Source organism: Phaethon aethereus, assembly GCF_964289735.1.
Source record: "Phaethon aethereus genome assembly, chromosome: 13".
NCBI classification, from domain to species: Eukaryota; Metazoa; Chordata; class Aves; order Phaethontiformes; family Phaethontidae; genus Phaethon; species Phaethon aethereus.
Genome location: NC_138589.1, coordinates 22,792,680 through 22,817,256, shown reverse-complemented (window position 1 = coordinate 22,817,256; position 24,577 = coordinate 22,792,680). Strand labels below are relative to the sequence as shown.

Sequence of the window (24,577 nt, the reverse complement as noted above, 5' to 3'; positions counted from 1 at the left end):
ATGTACTGTTCAGTCCTGTGTGTAGCTCACTAGGTTGACTGTAAAGGCTCCTTGGAGAACTGCTGTATTGATTTTTCAAACCCAAAACTATAGTAAGATACCAAAGAACAGAAAACTCAAATCACTAAAGAATCCTTAAGTTCCAAATTATCTCCTACTTTCATCCTGCCATTGCCTTGTCCAAATGTTTTAGGAATTGTAGTTTACAACAGAAAAAGTGCAAAAGGGGAGCGTGCTCAGCAGCAGTTACATAGGCCTGAACTTGCTCACAGAAGGCAATAATTGGGACAGAAAGTTTAAGGATTACGCACCGCTTCCCCCCAGCTCACAATGTTGACTGTTTTGTCATGCAGATGTTGCCTGGTAATAAAGCATAAAGGCAAAGACAGCTAGAGGCTACTTCCAGCCCCCCCACAGCATCTCCACCTTTGCCAGGCTATTAATGAACAGTTGCCAGGAAACAGTGACATAAACAGCTAAGGCATCACTGCTTTTAATTAACCATGTATCATGGGGCCACAGGGGGATGGACAGTGCTTGAAACACTGAAAAGTAGGTAAATGTTTGCCTGGAATTACACAGGACTGACCGGTTTGAACCAGGTACTTTAGAACGTTTCTTTCCTGCCCACGGAAGCAAAGTGGTTGAAGCGGTATCTAGCAAAGTCGTAAAATTGAGAGATATGCACGGGATATCATAAGTAGTATTATTTGACAACAGCATTCTCCCCAGCACTCTTTTGCTTCTGCTTTGGCTGTACTTAGTAAATAGAAGCTTATATGAAGGACTCAAAAAAAAAATTAAAAAAAAAACAAACAACTTTACCTGAACTAGTATTTCCAGTTAGAAACAACGGGGCTGGGGGACAGAAAATTCTTCCAGACACCAGACAAGGAGAGCCAAGAGTTATAATTAAAATATGACTTACTATACGTTAGGGTTGTCCCAGCAACACAAACAACCATAATGTTATGAGGAGTGGAATTACAAAGCAGCACTAAAATTTTACAATGACAGCCTTTCTTCCATAGCACTGCTTCAATTTCAGTTAACATTACTTCCACTGCAATGGACTACGGCTGATAGATCGTATCCTCAGGTAACAGAGGATAGCACATCACTGCTTCCTTTCTTTTGGAGGCATCTAGTTTCATGCAGCTCAGAACTTTAAGTCTGCAATGATCCTTTTCAATAAAAAGGGGGCTTCAACTCAACCAAAATACAGACTTCTCTAAATTGCTTTCCTTTTCACTCCTGTCTGTCTACCGCACATGAACTAGAAGACATTGTTTCCTGGCCCTTGAACTGCAGAGGTATCTGCTGTGCACCAGGGCTTACTGCTGGATATACATAGCATTGTGTATGTATGTATGTATTCTCATGTGAAGTGCAGGTATTCCTTGGCATTCTTGACCCAACCCGTCAGGGCTTGGCTACGCAGCACTTTCCAGGCTTCTTGATAATTTAACGCAGCTTCCTTGTAGTCCCAGTAGGTTTCTAAAGTCTTCATCCTGACAGAGAATGCACAACGACAAAAACATTTCTATTATCCTATTGGATGTAACATTACAAAATGAAAAACTCAATCAAACATCTGAGAACATGATGACGCCCTATGAGCTCTTTCATGCTACTAAGTGAAATTCTCTTGTGCTTCTAGGGAGACCTGGAGAGGCCCAGGCCCTGAAGCCAGGGTATCTAGGACATTGTTAGCAGTCTTACAAAAGCAAAACAGCTGCTCTACCATGCTTCATACACACTCTCCAGCAATAGAAGTGTCAGTGTTTGACTGTGTGACAATAGGTTATAGAAAACTTCCATGACAGAAAAAAATGTTGAAGCAAAGCAGAAAAGGTGTCTAAGAAATAGGTGCTTTGAATTGGGTAGAAGTAGCCTTGTTTTGCTAGAAGAATGGATAAAATTGCTGGCTGGAAGGGAAGGGGACAAGGACGAACAGGACAGTTTTTCTTTCCCAATACAAAATAATGGGAAGAGTGAGACAAAGTAGAAAATATTTTTTTATCTTCTCCCTCAAGCAAAAGAGACTCAGCAGTTTTGGTGCTCTGTTCCACTTCCTCATGTAGCACCTGGTCCCCACAATCTCAGCAGAACCATTGGTCACTCTGCTAAGTGCATTATACCATTGATTTTCAAAACAGAGAAATTTAGGTCTAGAGTATCTGAACACAACTACCTCTAATACAGTTTCGTCAAGACTTTTTTCCCTTCCTTGCATTCCTTTCCCAGCCTCTTTCATCTCTCTTTGCCAAACAGCCTGTCAGCCACATGTGGCACATAATATTTTTACATTCAACCCAATATGAAGGGAAGATCCCAGGCAACATGACCTTCATCAAGAAAGAGGAAAAGCCAAACTACTACAGGAACCCTAATCTAAAAAGTCTGAAAACTACTGCACTAACTTCCAGAACAGGCTTTTGTGCTCAAAGGCAGCATTGATCATCATCAGCACCCCAAAAAAAAAAAACCCAAGACTCCCAAGAAAGACCATCAGAAGTTGTATTTCAGGCATTCAGCATTCTGCTATAAATGTATTTCTAGATCACTGTGACATGCATAGCAAGCCATGAGATATTATCTACCCTGCAGACCTTAGGTTCAGAAAGTGCAAGAGTGGAGAACCAGTCTATGCCATTGCTGAACGGCAATGGGAGATGTACACTCCTTACAAACCTGCCTGCACTCTTGTCACAGCTAACCCATTTTGCTTTCTTCACCTCTTTCACATTAATCAAACTCCGTGAAACTAACCTCTGAGCTGCTCTGGAAAGTTCAATGGAAGGGCCCACTGCAACTCTCCTCCACCTGGCCAGTGGAACAGTCACAGAACCCCATTATCAATGGTGGATCGTGGTTTAGGAGCACCACTGAACAGGCAAAAGACCAGCAACTATCTGCATAAGCAGCATTCAGGAAACAACACAGGTCCAAGAAAGGCCAAGGTCAACCCACCGCAAGCAGCTCCAAATCTCTAGCACAGGCAAGCTGTTCCTCTCCCAGGTAATCCAACACGCACCTCAGACATGGGACAAACCACCCGCACCTCCTCCTCCACCTCAAAACCCTTCTCTGGGGAGCAATATGCATGCTTACACTCAAGGATAATGACCAAATCATTCTTTGCGAAGAAACTTGCTTATGCTAGCACACTTCTTGCACTTAAAAGTACGTCTGACGTACTTGTTTAAAACTTTGACCCTGCCCTTCTTCACTATATCTAATGACTTACATTTATCCTTTATCACAGAATAGCCAATATCAGATGCTGTTTACGTCTTCATAACACAGTTACTTGTACTTATGAGGTAACATTTAGGATGGTCAAAGATCAAAAAAGAATTATACAACACAGATTTTTGGAGTGGCTCAATCTTGTTAAAGGTGAACCAGCTGTTTGCCCTACAATTGCTGTGGATGCACATATATAGATATAGATCGATCAACAGATAGATAGATAGATTCCACCTGCCACTAAGCCAACAGAAAGACTCCAATGCCTAGCTGTTCGTCATTTCTTCCTTGCTAAATGTTGCTCTTTTTCCTGAATCTGCTGGCAAATCAATAGCTTTTCAACTCATATCCAGCAGTCTCATTTACTTTAACTAAAACACATATGGGATTTTCCTAACCTAGATTATTCCAACAGACCTTTGTTTGGAAACTGTTACAGTAGACAGTAAGGGAAAACACAGCTAGGACAGAAGCAGGATAGACGGCAATGAGCAGCTCAGTATTTTCACACCACTGCAGCCGCTACAAGAACACATGTGAGCGCAGGCACCTGGGGTCTCATTCTCCAAGCAGACATCATCACTACAGGATATAACAGGGGATGCAACAGAAAGCTGCGTTTTAAACAGCTTCCTCAAAGAGCTTCCAAAATCAAACATTTATTTAATTCATGCTCAACTTCTGCATTAAGCTTCTAAGAAATTTTCAACACATATATGGGAAAAATGCTTTCAAATTCAAAGTACATTACATCTGCCTAAAAACCTCACATGATTTGACTGTATCTCAGGTTTGGTCGGGCCATTAAGGCTCTGAGCATTACTAATGAAGAACCTAAGACTTTTTTTGGCAGAAGTGAACACGAGTTTGCTGCCCCAGGCAAAGTCCAGTACAATCATATGATCTCCAGCCTATCCAGGTCTGCCTGACTACATTCCTTTTATGATTCCCTTTACTATTGCAATCTTGCCCCTACACTACTGTGTAGGAGACAGACAGAGTGATTCTGATGACTGTGTGCCAGAGACGTGAGAAGTGATCCACAGATTTCATTCTGAAAAGTATTCACACTCTTGGAAAAAGCCTTATGCAAATCACCATTATGCTTGAAAACATTTATGTGCTCAGCCACATGCAAAGCTGAGCAGAAATGGGCTCACAAGCAAGGCCGCCCGCAACGAAAAGCAACACACTGCTGCAATACTTCCTCCTCAGCAAAAAACCCTACCTTTAACCCCATATTGTTTAAAATATTTACATTCAACCCACAACACACTTTTGAGATTACAGACATACTGCACACCAAAAATGTTGACATAAGCACAAGGCATCACCCAAAACATTGCTCTTATACAAAAATCAATGAATGGCATCTAAGAGGGCAAAATCTCACAGATATTCAATATATAAAAATCTGTTGTGAATCCATAATGATAGGGGGCCAGGAAACCATACTGTTTCTATTCGTATCTTCTTTAACGCTTCGGATAAAATGCAGTCATTGCAGGCAAACTTTGTAATGGACACCAACTGTTAAGAAGATACAGAACAAAGTCACAGAGTGAGCTAACTCAATGAGCGAGTTCCACTTAAATAGAGACGTTTTCAGAGTAACCTAAGGTTTTAGGCATTTGGAAAATTGTTACTGCATTGTTGTGTCTAGCTTGGGAGACCAGATTCTCAAAACAGTATTGAAAAACTGAAAAATAAGCTTTGTGGCTTTTTCCAATATCACCCGAGATGTGGAAAAAAATGAGTCACAGAGGAAAAGATATAGAAGCTCAATAGAGTAATTAAAAAAAAAAAAAATCAAGTCTTGAGATAATTATAATTGGCAAGTATTTTCATGGGGCAGAAAATACTACTTAATAAAAGGCTCTTCAGTCTGGCAAAGACCTAACAAGCATCTATGACATGCAGTATAGAAAAGATTTGCTTAGATCAGAGGACCTAACTGTCCCCCAGGCCTTCATGCAGTGGTAGGACCACCACAGGAATTGCTTAACATGCAAACTTTAAAAACAAAATTGAAAAAGGACTAGAAAATTGCAACGGAATTCTTGCCAAATGTGTTGGGTTTTTTTTAATTGGAGAACAGCAGTAACAGTGAAACAGCACCCTCCCATGACCATTACTTTCATTAGGCTCACACTTCCTTACAATCATCCTCAGTCACTCCAGCAGAAAATATTTAGCAGTCACCTGGCAGAATCCTTTTGTTTTTCACAAATGAACACGAGCAAAAAATCTTAAACGTGAAGCCCAAGCAAAGGCTCTATACTTCAGTCTAGATATTTAAATCTTAAAGCCACCTGAAAGTCCTTGCACTCCTCTGTACAACAGCCCACCCTCTCCAATTAGGCATCACTGGAACTGGAATCGTCCATACTGCAGACTGAATGGGAAAGAGGAAGGAAAGCACAATCTTAGTTGTGACAGCTCCTGACTACAATTTAAGAGAAAGGAGGATCAGGCCTCCATTTAACAAGCCCAGCAAGAAACTCAAAGCAGATTTATGTTACAAAGTCTCAGATTCAGACAAAGGGTTGCACAGCCAGCCACACCTTGCACAAACAGCAATGCCTGGTGACTCTGCACGGTGGATGCCACTGTATGACAAAAGGTGGCTTTCACTTCCTCAAGTGATGAACAAACCATGGTTTTTTTCCCACCAGCAGGGAAAAAAAAACAACAATGCAATAAACCTCCTTTGCCGTGACCTGCAAACAAGAATAGTACTGCAGAGGTTTTTACATAACGATTCAGATTAGGAATGGCACAACACTGCCCAGTGGTGCGTCATCATTCCTTTAACAGTGAGCACGGAAAACATGAAAAGATAAAAAGGTAGATTTATGTACCAGTAATTTCAAAACATGAACACAAAACAACATGTAGAAGGGAGTCAACAGAAGAGAATGAAGTATGGCATGTGGAGGTTATAAAGAAACAAATAACATTTCAGGTAGTCTAGCTAGAGAGATGAGTGAGAATTTAAAGTAAGGCACAGAAGACAGATCATAGAAATTATCAGAAAGGAAGAAAGTGGGACAGCACAATACAGCACTATATAGTTTCTTGGTGAAGAAGTAGCTAATGCTAGCTGACCACCACCTCCTCCTCAGTCTCAGCTGAAAGCAAATAAACTAAATCCTGAAAAAAAACAACTGCTGAGTGTTATGCTTAGCATCTTAGCTAAGCTACACCACTACAAATTTCTAAGCTTGCCTTTTAGGAAAGCCAGCAAAGTTCTGCCCCTGGTAGGCTCTCTATCTGTTCCAATTTAACAGTGCCCGCACTGATCTTCTGGAAAGGAGTGAAGAATGAAAGAGAAAGGAAGGCACAAAAAGCAGGAGAAGCAGCTTTTAGACACAGGAAAGAAGACAACAGAAGAACATCACAATCAATATACTAGTTCCATGTAAAGCTTTAACTGCCCCAGTATCCTAGGTCTGACAGTGGACAACAGTAGATGAAAGAAGGGTTAAGTAAAGAATGATCCTTTTCCTAATACACCCTACAACCACCAAGACAAGCTGTTCAGCAAATTTGAAAAGACTGCAAATTTGAAAAGACTACAAAATGAGAATGCCTTGATGGAGCAGAAAAGGAAGGGAGGTAAAAGACCAAAAAGTGGACTAGAAGAGGCAGGGCAGGAACTTAGGGGCAAAATGGGAAAAGGAAGCTGGGTGACAGCACAGCACTAGAGTCAACTATTTGTGGGAGGAGATAACAAGATACATTTGAATGGGAAGAAAATACAAAACTGAATAACAGTTAAATACACAGGAGTTTAGAGGAAACAATTTGAGAGTGTGGGACTTCTTTCTGAAGTCCACTCAAATTCAGACTACAAGGAGGAAAGGAAGAAAAAGGAACAAAACACATCCAAATAGTGTGTAGAAAGGGAAAGGGAAGAAGAAGGAAACAGCAATACAAAAACATGTTTTTATTTTGCTTTTTCAGTGAGGACTAGGAAAAACAAAGCCTTCAAAAGAAAAGCAACTCGACAAGCTGACTGGCCAGCTAGCACGTCTACTGCATAAACAGTTCGCGCAGCCTAAAAATGATGCCACATCTGCGAATCAGCTGGACTTGGGTCAGAAGCCCAGACAGAAAAATAGTAGAGGACAAAAAAGTCAAAGGAAATTACAAAGCCACTGGAGTCTGGAAAAGCCCTGAGGTGAAGTGACTTTATGAAAGCAGCACATGATCAGCACAGTGAGTCACCTACCCAAAAATGCACCAGCTCGTGCTCTGTTCTGAGGAGATTATCATGGCTAAACAAGTGAGGACAAACTCACACCCAAAAGAGGCTAATAATTTTACATTTAAAACTGAATTAAGGAGAAAGTGTATCTCTATTTATATAATCCGTTGAAACCATTTCAGCAATAGCATGGCTCGTATTGACATCAGAACTTTAGAATAGTTATGAGACACTTCTACAGACAGAGAAGGTAACTGCAATCTTTAATTCACAAAACTCAAAGGCAAGCCAGATCTAACAACTAAAGATACAGGGTGCGCTTACTTTGGCTAAGTTCATGTCATCTAATGTCTTGGTACCATGAAAGGCAGAAATGGCCTCTCCTCCCTGCTTCTGGCCACATACACTGCCTACTTCTTTTGCACAGGTTTTATTATGCTTTAGCTTTCCATGATCCAATTCAGCTCATTAGTCCAACAGAAAACATAGAAAACAAGGAAATTGTTTGCTGTCACATGAGCTAGTTGAACTGGCTCACCATGAGGTTGGAGAAGTGCTACTGATAAAACGGAGAAAACAGGAAACTACAGCCAGTAGCAGCAGAGACTGCTGCAGGACCATCCCCACCAGCAGCTAAAAGCAGCTAAATTAGCTAAACAGCTTGTATAATTGCATCCCAGAGCTGGTGAAATCATACCTGGAAATAAGTCTAAAATAAAACAAACCTTCCAAGGCAATGGATTTGGAAAGTTCTGCATCTCTCAGAATCTCTAAGCCAAAGTGAGAGATAAGTTGCTGTATACGTGAAACTATGCCCTGTTCTGCGGTACCTATTTGGGCTGGAATACCACCAAGTACATAACGCGTAATGCAATGCCAGACCAGGAAATTCCCACAAAAATCTCCAGTCTGATAAACCAAACTTGTTTCTAATAATGTAAAAGAAACCTCCAAGTATGGTTTCCTCAGACAAAAGCTTTTCTGTTCTTTACACAAAGTCTTCATCTACGTTATACCTGCATTGCAAAAAAGCCCTACACACTATCTCACCTTACTAGCTCTTACTCCATCATATATTTAGATGGAAAAGATTTTAGCCTAGACTTTTCTGAAAAACAATTAAAAATTGTGAGGTGGGCATGGTGTTTCCCTTCCTCAACTCTTCCTTCTTGTGAAACAAAGAATTGGCGTTTAATAGAATTACTGAACACCAACCAGGTATCAATAACCCCATGATAATTTGGGGATGAGGAGTTTGAACGCCACCAAGAGTACAATACTGCAGGCAGCTGATCTAACAGCTCATGTTTTCAAAAACAGATAGTATTTCATCCTCTCATCTCCCTCTTCACTCCTTCTTCCCCAGCTGTCCACTGCCACTTTCACACAATACCACTTTAACTCATAAAAAAACCCAACTTGCTGTCTTGGCAGAAGACTACAAGTCGAAGAGGCTTACAGAGGTGTCCAACAGACACCAGATCTAGCGCAAGAGAAGAACAAGGCTCCACTGATGAGGAACAGAGTTTACCCTTTTGAAAAGTAGTAAGCCTTCAGAATAGATCAGCTGCCCCAAATTCTTACCTTAACTCCAAACAAACAAATAAACCACCTGCAATTTCTTCTGTCTGTCATTAATACAGGAAATGCAAGACAGTTCTCAAAAGAGGTAATTAAAAAGGCCAAAAAGAGAGTCTTCCTAGCCTATCAAGCACATGCCATATTTTTCAAGAACTAAATTTTAAAAATGAACTTATCTAAAGTGAGATTCATGAGCACATTCTGGTATCACAGTATTCTCAAGTTTCATTAAGATTAATTCACTCTTCTAAATATAATGAAAATGTCTTTACCGGAGAGTATCTGGTAGATCCTCTTGTGATATACTTGTCACCAGCTTTTGGAATGTATGGAAGAGTTCCACTTTACAAATCTTGGATCTGATTAAAAAAAAAAAAACACCACACACAAATCAGAAATTCTGATGAAAAACAGAAATCAGAAGTGCACTTCCTCTTACAGCTCACAGTAGTACATTCCAGGTGAATATTTTTAAATAAAAAAAATTGTGTTCACTTTTCAAAGAGTTTCTCCACAATTTAACTTTTCCTACCCCATCCAAGCTGCCCACCTGCCTTTTCCCATCTTTTTAAATGTTATATTGACAAAGAGCTGCATTTCCCCCATTTTCCCAGCCAGCACTCTGTTAGTTTGCAGACAGAAGATTTTAATATCCCCACACTTTTATCTGTGTGAGACTGCACCATCATCAGCTCAGAACTACAGCAAAGTTGAAAAACTGATCAAACAAGCACAGGAGGACTCTAAAGGCTTGTTCAAACTGGCAAACTTTGTATTATTCAGAACAAATAAAAGAACCAATAGAAATAACTGGAACAATGCTGTCCTTTTCACAATGGTGACGAGGTCACACTCAGCAACAGCTGCAGGACAGTTAAATACAAAGAGGCTCATCAAAAAATAAAGTGAGTCAAAGTTTGAAAGGTCTTTTGAAGATACCACATGCACCTCTGTCCTCTTTAAGCCCTTCTCTTTGCCCAAAGAGAAGGCAACCAGAAGAGCTGTTTATAAAGCTTTGGTTTGTTTTTGAAAGCCCAAGCTATTTTCTCTATTTTATTACATTCTCTTTATACACTTGTCTTCACAATGACTGATTCAGTTCTCCAGCATGTGCAAGCTGATTCTCTAGAAGCACTGAAAAAAACACCGGTCAAAAAAACTTCCTATTTTGCTACTATGTTCTCTAAGAACCCCAACATTGGCATACAAACATGCTCTAAAATTTCATCTTCATGTTAATCTGTCAAACCTGTAGTTTTTGGTGTTTTAGTAATTAAGCATTAACAAAAGCACATACCAGAGATCTAACCACAAATTCCTTTTAGTCAGTCAGCTTTACCTTCCTCAATACTTAGCATTATCTAGCGGGGGCGGGTGGGTGACCAAACAACACCCCCACCAATCATCCTGAGATTCCTCCAGGGAAAAAACCAAGTCTTGTTTATTATTAAACACACCCCATCTGCCCAATAAGGCTATAAATTCCTTATTCTCATGATAAAAGTTCTTTCTGTGACCTTTTATCACAAAAATGTAACCAGTTTATTTATTCCTTGACATTGTTTTTAATCCTGATTTCCTAAGGAAATGAGACCTTTGCAATCAGAGTGTTGTAGGCCCTCTCTAATAACTTTTGAATGTTTTAGTGAATTTCGAGCACATGTAAAGAAGAGGGGAGGATCTCTCAACAATAATTAAGTTCCTACAGTTTTGTGCGAACCAGCAGCTAGCGGGTGGCTCTGAAGTCTGAGAGTTGATACATAAATGCTATGTAACAAATTTAAGCCTACTGAAAAAAAAGGGTTGTTGCTTTGTTTGATCTTTCACGTGTCTTCTGGAATACATTACACACCTGATATTGAAAACTAATATTCTACAGTGCCCATAAAGCCTGTCTCAAAAGACACGATAAGTCACCCAGGTCATCTGTGCTAACAATACCCCAGATACCAATACTGGTCACAAACCACAAAGTTCCTGGTCATCTTCTTTCCAGGGAAAATTTGGAAATACTAGGATATACCAGGATAAACTTCAATTAAGTCAGGCCAAACTTCAAGAACCTCAGAATGTGCAACTCGCGGGCATGTGAATGAATTCTCCACAAGAATTGTCTAAGCTCTAACTATAATTTTCTTCACTACTGTCAGGATTATCTTCTTTCTCCCACAAAACCTGGGAAAAAAGAACAATATGACCATTGATAAATTGGTCATATAAGCAGCCAACAACCAAAACATGACCCCAACCCTCAAGCTGAGCTTCCACAGACCAGTGAAAATTTTGGTCACCTAACCTAAACTGAGGAAAGTGTAGAGAGATGGAGATATTTGTCTGCAGATGTTTACAAGTAATTCCTCTCAACCACAAGAAAAATATGTAACTGTTTCTTTAAACATTAATAGTTGATAGAAGATTATGATGTTTCTTAAAAAGCACAGTGTCAAGATGACAACTGGAAAGGTGACATGTTTTGTGTTAGGAATCTGCTGCAAGCATTTCATAACGTTTTCAAACTTTAAGGCAGAAAAATCACATTTCAAAGCAACACTTTTAACAATCATACATCCAGGTCAGCTGGCCTGACTCTTACAGAAAAAGAAATCTGTAAAAAGAGGACCTATAAACACACACATTTCCTCCACAGTCATCAACCCAAAAGATACAAAGCAATGATTCCACTAACTTCACCAACAAATAAGCTGTCTTTCAAAAAAATTGATCATAGCCGCCCCCACCCCCGTTACATACAATGGTCTCTCTAATCAACGGTGACAAAGAAGAAATAGGATAAACTTGATAACCCTCATTCAGCTTTTGTCATTCCAACTCCCCTTCTCTCCTTTACACAGTGACTCTCCTCCACTCCCTACCTTTCTCCTTTTTCCCCACTCCCTGGATTTCTTTCTGCTCTGACAATGCACTACACATCAGATGAGCTGACAGAGGCATGTGTGCTAACAAACAAGATATATGCATCCAGGTATCACGATATTCTCACACCTGCTCTGATGGCTCCCAATCCGCTTCTTTGTTGTTCCCTGCCGGAAGCCATCTGAGGTGACATCCAGAGGTTGGTCAGGGACCGCACTCCAACTGATAGCTGTAGAAGCAATGAACAAGGGAGATGCTCTCATCACAAAAGCAGAAGTTAACAGTTCCTTTCATTCTATGTGTTCAAACGATACCATGCTGCTTCCTAAAATAATTCAAACTAGAAAGAGAACCATGGTTCTCTAGGGTCAGGATTGCAGCACCTAAAAGAACAAATAAATTCTGTTTAATTTAAAAAAAAAAAAAAAGTATGTACATACACACACAGAGCTTTCATTGTAACCAGGTCCTTCAAGAATCCATGCCAAATATTTGGCCTCCAGCTTTGTAATTCTCCCCTTTGTAGGGGGATCCTACCTTCTTTTGTGCACCCTGTCTGGACAAAGCATGAAGAAATTTTCAAGTCATATGGCTCATTTTCATATGAGGCTGTGAAATACTCCCCCAAGCTACCTGCACCAATCACACTATGTTTTCCGTAATATTGTGTGCTATTATTTTACCGTGTATTGTATACTCTAAATACTTGTCTCTGTGTTTGATAACTGACATAAATCAAATATTTGTAGATTTAACATGAAAAATGTTATTAGCTAGCAGTCAAAAATAATTTGTTGGGAGAAATAGCGAGTGCCAACAACCTTATCCTTTACCCCCACTCTGGTAACCTTATTACCATCTCAGACTGTAAACTTCTTAATGCTGAAATTCTGCATGCTGTACCTTATAGATTTATAAATAACCAGCAAAGCATCAGTAGCATGTTAACAGAAACAAAACTGATTGACATGTCCAATCTGTCCCTCCATCACCTAACAACAGTTCCTTTAACTTCTACTGCCTTGAGACAATTTTTGTTCCTTAAGTTCTCCCATTTCTCTGTGTTTCTAACAGGCAAAACAGTTGCACATGCACTAACTCTAAAGAAAATTTTCACAGCTTCTCTCCTTCATGATACCATCCTGCCATTCAAAATGCTCAGAAAAACTACACATTATAAAGCATATTATAGAGACTGGTTATGTTAATCACACTTGTATTATGATTCAACTCTATGCTGCAACTACCATACTCTCCTAAGTGCAAACTGTACTTGCGTTGTGATTTAGGTACAATGCCGTATCACCCTACTAAATTAAAATCCTGTGTAACATCAAGTAACATTAAATACATCTAACTGGTATTAAACATTAAACCCTCTACATGTGGAGTACCTAAAATCACCTGGTCAGAGGATATCAGATTCTGACAAGACAATAAAAATTTACTTAAAAATGAAAACATTTTCTGTTCTTTCATTTCTTCATAGTTATCGCAAACTTCAAAATATTAAACAGAACACATTTTTCTTTTTAAAAATACCAGCTGAAATGTTCCTATCAGGCATATTTCAATACTTAGTGTAACAGCCCTGAATTTAGAGTTTATTCTGATTTTCACCCCTTCAAGAAAAAAATCAACCTGGCATAATCCATATATGCAAAAAAGTGTGATAAAGCGTCATTCATCTTTATTTAACAGAACTACCTGAGCAACTGTACAGAAAGGCAGGCATACACAGGAATTTAGTGACAGTTGGCTCAGATCTTTTTTGCTAAGTGAATTGTCACCATTTTTCAATGATAGGTTTTGTTTCCTATCTCACAGAATCAAAATATTTTCCTTCCTGGCACCTGTAAATAACTCCAATTTAATGATTCTGAATTCCATTAAGGAAGTCTTTGTTTCCATTCTATTTTATCATCAGCTCTATTGTAACAGAATAACTTCCAGTTCCAGTTAAGCCAGAAAAGTATACAACAGCAGAAGGAAGGCATGTCCAAGTTTAAAGAAACTGCTTAACCATACACATACAGTGGCAGTTCAATTGGTTTTTTTCCCCAAATGAGACCATGTTGCTAAATCACAACGTGACTTGCATATTCATTCATCACCGTGACAAAAAATGCAATGTCCAAAACCTCCATCAATTAAACCTCTACACTATACTACTCTGTATTCTTTCTACGTTCACAGATTTCTGGAGCAGTTACAAGTGTAACTCAGCATGGCAAGTCTTTTGTTCATTACCAAGGAGAATGCAAAACTAACTGAAACAAGAACTCTTTTGCTATTTTTGTTTTCTTATTGTCCTCAGAACTTCTGCTTTCACTGGTTATTCATTTCTGTCTTTGTTTAGATTATGAATTCTTAATGGCATCAACCAAGTGTTTATTCAGTCTGAAAACTCCCTACAGGGAACTAGAGGCTGAGCTGAATATTATTAATTATTAACAATTAAGTTCTGGCCTGAAATTCATTTCTTGCTATAAGTCACACTTTGCCTCTAGCACTGGCAATGAATGAAGTTCCATTTTAGGAAACCACCAAAACCACCTAATTTCTATCTGGACTTCTGCACACAGTTATGCAATTAGCCCAAGTTAACTCACCTGCACTACAAGGAACAAGTTTTGTTTTGCTGTTGGTTTTAACTTCCTGAATTGCCTGACGGCTATGTTCAAATTGAAGATCCGATTGCAGCAGCTTAACCTCCTGAGCAAGAAAACCGTCTGGTAAAAATGAGATGTGCTGACACCTAAAGTAAACACAGGAAAATGCAAGTGATTTTAAGTCAAGCCAATTTTGTGCAATTTCCCTTCATAATCTAAAACATGCTACTTTTACATTACAACTGAATTGAGCATGAGTTATAGAAGAGGGACAAGGAGATTTGGGGGCATTTTTCCTTTCAAAAAGGCACTTGTTAAAAAACCACAGCCACATAGTTTAAGACAAGTTTAAGATCTTGTCTCCATCCTAGAAAAATTATGATGAATTTATTTTTAAAAAGGTTACAAGCTAGTATTATCAATAAAGTATGCAGGATAAAAACCACAATCACAATGAAAAATAATAACAACACAGTATTTACATAGTCAACCATATTACATTAACAACCGTTTTATGAACCTAAAGATTCATAATCAAAAATATACTTACAGTTCCATGCATAATCTCACCTTTCTTACCTTAAACCACCATTACACACTGAATGGAATTAGGATTGTATAAGGAAGAAAACACAGCATGTTTAATCATCATCATAATAGTCACATAAAATAGGAATGAATTAAGACTGAAGTTCATACTGCCAGATGTAACAGCCTGAGAAAGTACCTGACTTTGCAACCTTAAGACTCATGAGGCTGGGCAAACTCTTGTCCCATGTGTTACAGAGTGAGGAAAGCATTATCCAGTAAGCTTCACTGGATAGGTAGCTAGAGTTTCCCCTGTTAATATACTATGACCTCTATTATAACCATCTTAGTAGGATCCAAGGCTATGGAGAAATGCAGTTACTAAACAAAGTCAAACCTTTCAGATGAAGTGGTCTAGTAACTGCCTCTTAAAGGGAGTGAGTTCAGCTCCCTGTTTTCTTTCTTGCTCTCTTTTCCCTCCACTCTGCCCAGTTCCATTTACATTCCTCTAATGTTTGCAGATTCCTTTGTTGCAATGATTCAACCTCCTAAGAAAAATATCCACTTCCTATCCTTTTCTTGCTGGGATAGTTTTCATCAACTCAAGGATCCGAGGACCAATAAAGCCAGTGCACAGTGGATGACATTACTTATTTAGCAGCAGTGCACTTAACACCTCCTGTCACATCAGGGAAATTTATATGAGAGGTGATCAGAGCTCTACTACTCAGAGCAGAGAGAAAAATGAAATCTTGAATGTAATTCAGATCAAAGCAGCAGACAAATTTTTACCACCAGGGAAATGCACATGAGCTTTTCCTTTCCCGTTTAACACAACTCTTAAGTCTTTTTCCAGCTGAGCAGTACAAGCTGTCACATGCTAGGTGTTCTGAACCACTTCAGTAAATCAGAATGGTTGAGGTGGGAAGGGATGTCCAGAGGTCATCTGGTCCAACCCTCCCTGCTCAAGCTCAAGCAACTGCAGCCAGCTGCCCAGAACCTTGTCCAGACAACTTCTGAACATCTCCAAGGTGGGAGACTCCACAACTCTGGGCAACCTGTGTCAGTGCTCTCTCACCCTCACAGCGTTTCTCCATGTTCAGAGAGAACCCCGTATGTTTCTGTTTGTGCCCACTGTCTCTTGTCCTCTCACCGAGTACCACAAAAAACAGCCTGGCTCCATTTTCATTGCACCTTCCCTTCAGATATTTATAAACGTTCAGTACCTCAGCCTTTTCCATGTCCTGCATAACCAGGTCATCTCATTCAGGAGTAAGCTCACATTTTCCCTAGCCTTCCTTTTGTCACCTATGTAAGGGAAGTCCTTCTTGTCTTTGACATCCCTTTGCCAGATTCAAATCCGGTTGGGCTTTAGCTTTCCCAACCTCATCCCCACATTCAGAGTCACTGTCTCTGTATTCCTCCTAGGTTACCTGCACACTCTTCCACCTTCTATGTGCTTCCTTTTCATGTTTGAGTTTGGCCAGGAGCTCCTTGTTGATGCATGCAGGCCTCCTAACATTTTTGCCTGACTTCCTATTCTTCAGGATGGATAACTCTCGAGCTTGGAAGAGGTGATCCTTGAATGTTAGCCAGTTTTTAAGGGCTCCTCTTGCCTCCAGGGCCTCATCCCATATGACTCTCCAAGCAGATCTTTGAAGAGGCCAAAGTCTGCTCTCCTGAAGTCCATGGTTGTGAGTTTGCTTTTCACTCTGCTCCCTCCACTCAGAATCCTGAACTCCACCATCTCATGCTCACTACAACTAAGGCCTCCTTTGACCTTCACATCCCCAATGAGCCCCTCATTGCTGGCGAGTATGAGGTCCAGTAGAGTACCTCTCCTCGTTGGCTCCTCTATCTGCCATTTCAATCATTCCCAAAGGCAGATCAGGTTCAAAAATTCCACTTCTTTTTATATTGCAGAGCAGGAGGATGAGAAACAAGTATGCCAGAGTTGCAGAGCCACAAACCTCATCCTTTACAGAAGCCAAAGTCCCAGAATCTCATGGTAGAATTCTGAAATGCATCCCTGAGAATACATGAAGACTACAAAAGGTGAGCTTGCACTGCACATCCAAATCAGTGTGAATATAAGTGGTAGAATAGACCAATGAGAGATATTAGCTTGCATGCAAGTGTGAAGTGCCCCAGAAGCATGAAGTTTTGCTCAAAAAGCAACAAACTGATGATTAACACTAACAGAAACAAGTGCTGACATGAAATCATGACTTTCCAATCTGGTTGTCAAACGGCACTCATCTTTCTAAACCTAAATGAACGTACTCCACCACTCACAGCAATTTCTGTGCTAGCTCTACAACTGTTTCCATAGGCTGTGCACCACACCTGAAGGCACATGATACAGTCAAAACTTCAAAACAGCAGTTTTCAAAAACCTCCACTGAGAACAGATTGATAATACAATTTTGAAATTTTACATGGGATGGACTTGTACACATATGCAATGACCCAACTGTTAACCTCCTGGAAAATCTATGTTTGGATCCAAATTTAGGAAGACAGCAAAAAGTAAACTGTTTTTGTTTGGAAACTTCCTGGAAAGTAAGTCTGAAAAAGCAGGGTCTAAAATCAGCAAAAGGTTCAGAAGACCTAAGAAGTTCATTAAAGGTTAAGTTCTAAAAAGGTCTGTAAGGACAACCAGAAGGACACCCTTTCCACAGTGCAAAAGTCTACCTATGCATTCATTTGGAGTAATTTCAGTCAGATTGCCTTTAGGATGGACAGATTTGGAGGTTTTTAAACTTAATTTTAGGAATGATCCTGCAAGAAATAAAAGCTGCTTTTGCTCACCAACACAAATCTGTACAAAGGAACTTAGAGATACTCAGAATGACTTTGTGGGGTATGGATAACTGAATAAATTAAAACTTTTCTTGACCCTGCTTGAGGAAATAAAATCAGGAGGAGGGCAAGAGAAGTTCGACTTCACTACGCTAAAAACCCTCACTACACTGAGTTTGTGTCCTTATGGCTACTTTTTCTGCTGGAAGGCTTCTAGGAAAACTTAGGTGGGTAACAGCTTCTCACTGCTCCACAATGGGACAACCAACCAAGGGCAACCTGAATCTAATGGAAATTCTTTTGTGGATCTTCAAGTCTGATCCGTCAACAGTAGTCACCTTTTCTCCATACTACACAGGGCTACTTTCCAAATATGTGAATTTGCAGAAATTCACATTTTCTGCAAACTCCTTTGGTGCAAAGTCCTGATATTTGCACAACACATGCTGTCTTCCATAACTCATTGTCTCCATACATGCTATCGGATTTCCAAAGGAGAGCACTTACCTTTCAATAATTGCTCTCCGCATAGCTTCTTGGCTATATGGGCACTTTCCCACTATAATTGCTGACAGATACACTGGATGCTGCAGGAAATGCATCAGAAGAGCTCCTTGACACCCTAACACATTCCAGCGAGCCAGTTTATCACTGCAGGACATAGAGCATGTTCTGTCCCCACGACCTGGCTTCACTCGTAATAAACCCACACAGTGATATCCTAGCCCAGGTATTCGGGCATCACCAAGCTCTCCAGGTACGCATTTTGCTCCAGTTCTATAAACATCTACTACCTTCAGTCTTCCTAAGTCAGTCTCCTTATTAGCTGTTTGCATCTCTGCAGAACATTCACAGCTCTTTGGATCTGTGTCGCCATCTTGTTTCACAGATACTTGCTGAACGGCCAGGTCTTCAGTGATTACAGAAAAATAACCATCACCATCAGTTTTCATTCTCTTGATTACAGGATTACTTGCCATTTTCTCCGATTTCCTTTTATCTTTTGGACTCAAATGATCATGGTTACTTCTACACTCTGCTGATTGTCCAGCTGCATCATGTCCAGTCACAGGCTTAGAAACCTGTATGTCTGGTTCACTAACTGGAATAATAGAAGCATCTCCACCTAGAACAAAAGAAGTAACATCAAAATTGTCCAAAAATGCATCTCTCATTGCTGGAACACATCACACCAGTAGTATAATGGCTACTACTAGCTTTCACAAATTTGCACTTGGGAAAATTTAACTATGAGAACACACTTTTCAAACAACATCGCCCTGTACAATGATGAATCAGACTTTGCTGAAATTTGAGCCAATATATGTTTAATTTCATGTTTTGCATGCTACCTAAGAAATAATCAAAAAAGCAACATTAAAAACAAAAATTATAAATCAAAAGGTGTCAAAAGCATTTGACAGACTACAAGCAGTGCTAAAGACTCCCAGGAAAACTAGTCTGATCTAAGTAAACAATACAAGCCTCAGAATAATAAAGAATAACCTATCAAATAAGGATGGAAATTTTAACCTGTATCACGAAAACAAGTTCAAAACCAAAATTCTGAAGCTCTGTTCAAAGCAAACAAAGCCCGACAAGCCTGTGAGAAAAAGGCAGTCAGGAAATTATTCTTGCTATTGAATTTGAAGATGTAGATTCTATTCTTATATTGCATTAACGAAGAAAACCATCATAGCATATTCCAGCAATGCCATCAAAACCATAGAAACGTACAAGCAACTAATTCACTCTGTGAAGTACTGATGAGGCATGTTTTGAGAGTGCTTGGACCTCTTTGCTCTGGTAACAGACTAGCAGCTGAAGAACACAGTGGTAAGAGCGTGGTAACATCGAGACGACCGATAAGCTGGTAGACCAAGAGGCCGTGTTCCTACATTTTGCCAATAGATCCTCACCTTTGTGGTGCTATTATTTTAAAATAAAGAGCATTTTCCATGGCAAAACAATGCATTCCATTCCATAAGAAGTTTTGGGTTGTGGGGCTGGTGGTGTTTTGTAGGTGGGGCTTTTTTGGTTGGTTCTTGGGAGTGTGGTTTTGGTTTGTTGTCTTTTTGTGAGGGTTGAGGGTTTTTCCCTGTGGGTTTTTTTTTTTTGTGGGTTTGTTTGTTTGGTGGTTGGGGATTTTGGTTCTTTTTTGTTTGTGGGGCTTAGGAGGGGCTGTTTGTTTTTTCATTTTAGATACTGTAGTAAATATCAATGTTTTTTATTAAAATTTGAATCCAAGGAAACAATGTTTAAAGCAAAGCAATGAGGAAATATGACATCTGACTAGTATGTTCCTTTCTGGAAAAGAAAATAGTAGCCATTATTGTTTAAAGAGAACATGAAGCACTTCACTATATAATGGGTGGTATATTGGATTTACCGAGTTCTCGTGAATCACATCCAGTGAGATAAAATGTCAAACATACCTGTGGAGGACCAGTCAAGTACATCTTAGGGCACATACTGACAACATGAGTTACTGCCTCACTCTCACTCCAGACCAAACAGAGACCAAAGAAGGGCATGGGGCAGAAAAGATTCTACAAGCAGGAGCCATGAAATTGGTTCACTCCAGCATACTCACATGGGGTATGACTGGAGAAGAAAACAAATACGATATTTGGTTTGAGTTGCCATTTCCCAGTTTCAGTTCCCGGAATAAAGATACTGCATTGCTGATGGGAAGCTGCCAGCCACATCTGATGGAGAAGATACCTGTTAGGCAGAAAGTTTTCATGAAACATTTACTTTATTTTTGATGCATGGGAAAAGAACAAAAATTAGATGCCCACCAGTGACTGTTCTTTCCTGATGAAGTCTGAGGAGCCAATCAGTTACACTTTTACAGATAGATGGGATCCAACATACTCCATAAGCACAAACACATCATTAGAACCTTAATAACAGACCTCAGAAGGTTGGATTCAGTGGAATTAACCACCTCCTCAAATCATGTATCTGAAGTCCCCTCCTCCCACTCTGCATTTTTACCAGCACTGCAACTCATACAATTCTGTGAGAGCCAGTTTAGTGGCAAACTGCAAGAAATGTACTCATCCCTGTAGCATTACTATTCTCCTGGCTCAGTTCCTGCAACCAGCTTAAGAGGGCCGGTATGTGGGAAACACCAAAAAGGCTACCCTTGACAGCGAGTCATTAGACCAGCATTGACAGCACATGAAATCAGATCCTGCTTCTTCATACAGAGGCTCCACAAAAATGGGGAAGAAACAAGCTTTTGTCAAAGGGCCTTAATACCACCTAGAAGTATAAAAGTTAGGATAAACTCCAGCTAACAAAGGGGAAAAAAAAAGTTGCCTACACAAAAGTAACACTGTCTCTTTCATTACATTCTCATCCCTGAAGTTGCAAAATCTGGCTAATTCTGGCTAAACCATTCGTATCACAACCACCAACCTCAAGAGGCACTGAATAAGAGCACATCAACTTCATGCCTCACCTCTGGAAGCTCCTCTTGGCCACAATTTCAGCATGACTGTCATTCAGAATGTCTCCTAAAGCAACAACCAAATGAGAACAATACGCACCATTACTGCAAAGGAGACAAACAAAGCCAACAGAATGTGACAGATGATAGTTCTCAGATTTGTCAACATTTGAAGGTTTAACACTGGTATTAGGTTACTGCAAGATATTTAAACCTCCAATCACTACAAAAGGAGGTCAACAGCCTACGCAAATGGATGGCAAGTCTTCACTCTGCAGCAAGTCAAAGACTTGTTTAAATACCAAATTTAAACTCTTCTGATATCTGAAATCCTTTGAGTTTAATACACACTAGCTTCCTTCAAAACCTTCCTCATGTTTGTCTTAATAGTAAATCTCAATATTCTCAGATTAAGCATAACATCCAGAAAATTTCAAGTGTTACGGTTTTGGCTAAAGTTTCTTGTTGCACTACGTCCTACAATTTAAATTACTTTTCTTGTAAATAATTATGGCATTTACCAGGTTTACACATCTCACCTTCAAACCTCCTGCAGTATCTGCCTATTGCAGTATCTAAAGGAACAGGATCTGTAGATCAGTTTTTGTTTCAGGAATAAAAGTCCAGGTGATAAAAGTCCTCTTTAACAGTTCTAAAAGTTTAAAGTTCTCTAACAGATAACCATTAACATGACCTACCACCCAAGTTAATTTAAAAACAAATTAATGTTATCGTAAGAGGAAAATACTTTCTAAACTTAAGATCACTGAAGACAAACAACAGAGAGGAACTAGCTTTACTTTTTTCTAGTCAAATTTCTACTTTGACTCTTAGTACCTAGATTGTAAGTTGTACAACAGTTTAATCACAATTTTCCTAAATCAGTCAGAAAAATGCCTGTACTAATAGTCTTCTAAGATGGCTAAATCACAAGAAACATCCATAAAAATCTAAGGTACAGAATTTAATTTCTTCTCTTTTGCCCCACTAACTCATTTCAATATGAAGGATGTTATACAGAACACAAAACAGTCTAAAACTGATGCCTGCAAACCCGTTTCTCCTATCTTGCTCGACTCCTCCTCTGAAGACTAAAGAAGGTAGAAAGCCTTATACCTATATAGTCACAAACACTTGTCCTCCTTACTCACTTTTCAGCATTAATTACTATGGCTTCTCCCCTCTCCTAGGAGGGGACAGATACATTCTGAATAAAAAAAATTAACATGCAGAGCAAGGAAAGTCCTACAATAAATCCTAAGAAATGGTTGCTGTGGGAAGTCATGTACCTATCCCCTACAGTTATCGTACAAACAATTAAAACTATCTAGCTGCAGATTCTATGGTAAGGGAGAAAAAGCCTGTTAGTACCTTTCTGGTGTCACCGCTACCCTAACTCAGCAGCGGTAACCTCTGCATCAGACCACAACAAAACAGACTGTAACAGGTGACTGAAGCACAACTATTCTGCTTATGTTTTGTTTTGCTTTTAGTTATGAAGTCTGTGGGTATGCAGACTCAGAGCCTAAACTACACATTTCCACATATAAAAGTTTATTTACCTTTAAGGTAGCAAGTGCAGCAAGCTTTCAGGGGATCATTCTGGCTGCCTAAGCCCCTCTCTTCTTGATGTGGTGAGGTCTGCCTTACACTTCTGGCTTCAATCCAGAAGTCTGAGCTCAATGCCTTGAATATTTTCATTGATTCTATGACACCAGCAAGAAAGAAGGCAGCACAGGTAGCCTGTTCTTGGATTTTACACCATACTTACCAGTTTTTCTCATTTTGTTTTGGCCAATACATTTTGTTCCAGTTCCCATAGCAACAACTTCCTTTGTTACTGAAAAAATAAAGAACATTAATTGAATGAACTATCGTCAGAAGCATTGCTTGCATATAGTCATTCCAGTAAGACAACACACAGAACACTGTGTAGAAGAGAAGGTACAGGGAGGCAGGCCACGTGATGTTTGAGAAACAAAACGGTATCAGCTAGAGAACTAAACACAACAGGCAGAAGCACGAGTGCTAGGAAAAGTCTGTGATCCCACAGCAAGAGTGCTAACACAGGCTTGATATGCTAGGCAACACACAGTGGGCACTGGCATAGGATTCCTCAAACATGTAAGAAAGAAGCGTGGGATACAATCTGCATGACAACATGGAAGTGCCAGTAAGGGAAAAGAAGATGATGGCAAAATAACACAAACACAGTCTGTTAAAGGAGAGCGAACTGAGACCTTTCTAGTATTCTTGCAAATAGTAGCCAAACACACTTTTGCAAGGGTTTACATTAGGAATTCAGGTCCTGCCTAGCCTTTCGCCACTTATTGAACAGCCAAATGCAGACTTTCATCTTCTTAGTTACAGTCTGGAAAGGAGAGCATTTCACTATGACCTTCTGTTTCCAGACAGAAGCTGTAAAACCTCTTACAATCACAAAGAGTAAGGCGTTTGGGTGGAGACAGAAAAGGGACAGGAAGGTGTGTATGTTTTTTTTTTTTAAAAAAAGAATCTTGAAAAAAAAAAAGGCGGGGGGGGGAAAGCATCAAGGACTGCTACCTCTTCTTCCCCTTCCATCCCAATCCCCACAACTCATTCTTACCCTGCAGATTCCCTGGACTAGCAAGAACCTCTCTTTGGGCTGCAGACTCCACTTTGACAACAGCTGCCAGTGAAGTCCATTCCCTGTTTGGATCTGGTTTCCCCTGCTTAGGGAGTCTGGTCCTATAATGCAGGTAACATAGCTCAGCAATTTCATCAGCTGACCACATGGCTTCTGATGCAAGTGCAGGTTCTAAACAGAACAGGATTCCATCACAACACTGCTTAACAATGCCCCAACCCTTCAAACCCTACCGCCTTGTTCTGCATGACACCCTCCTGCACCAGCTTCCAATATCCAAGGCCTAATTGCCTCACCTGTCAGTATTATTTATAAGAAATATAACATATGAAATAAAAAGCTTCCCCCCCGCCCCAAATTGCTAGAAATAAAAAGCAATGCTAGAACCCTTACAGTCCAGCAGCAGCTGAGATTGCTGGGTTCCCCAGGTTCCCACCATGCAGCAGTCAGCAGCATGCACCACACCACCGTCCCCGGGAGGTTCCTGCATCACATCTGTGGCGCCTGGCGCCACCGCACTCACTCCGAGGCCTCCGGGCCTCCATCCCACCCAGCGACGAGGGAGCGCAGAGCTCCACGGCCACGGCAGCCAGGGCCCCGAGTGAGCTGCTGTAGCGCTCAAGCGTACCTCACGC

At 40.1% G+C, this 24,577-nt stretch overlaps 1 protein-coding gene across 1 annotated transcript; it reads right to left on the bottom strand.

Moving 5' to 3' along the window:
- Positions 1-1,378: 1,378 nt before the first annotated feature.
- On the bottom strand, positions 1,379-24,554 carry ADAT1 (adenosine deaminase tRNA specific 1; the record flags this gene model as incomplete). The annotated part of the gene is made up of 10 exons (XM_082005590.1): positions 24,330-24,554; positions 23,922-24,113; positions 23,088-23,156; positions 21,329-21,383; positions 20,453-20,583; positions 18,367-18,985; positions 14,530-14,675; positions 12,047-12,146; positions 9,316-9,402; positions 1,379-1,511 (listed from the first exon to the last, which is right to left on the bottom strand). The coding sequence occupies exons 1-10, from the start codon at positions 24,430-24,432 to the stop codon at positions 1,379-1,381; spliced, it is 1,635 nt and encodes a 544-aa protein (XP_081861716.1). The 5' UTR covers positions 24,433-24,554.
- Between the last annotated feature and the right edge of the window lie 23 nt (positions 24,555-24,577).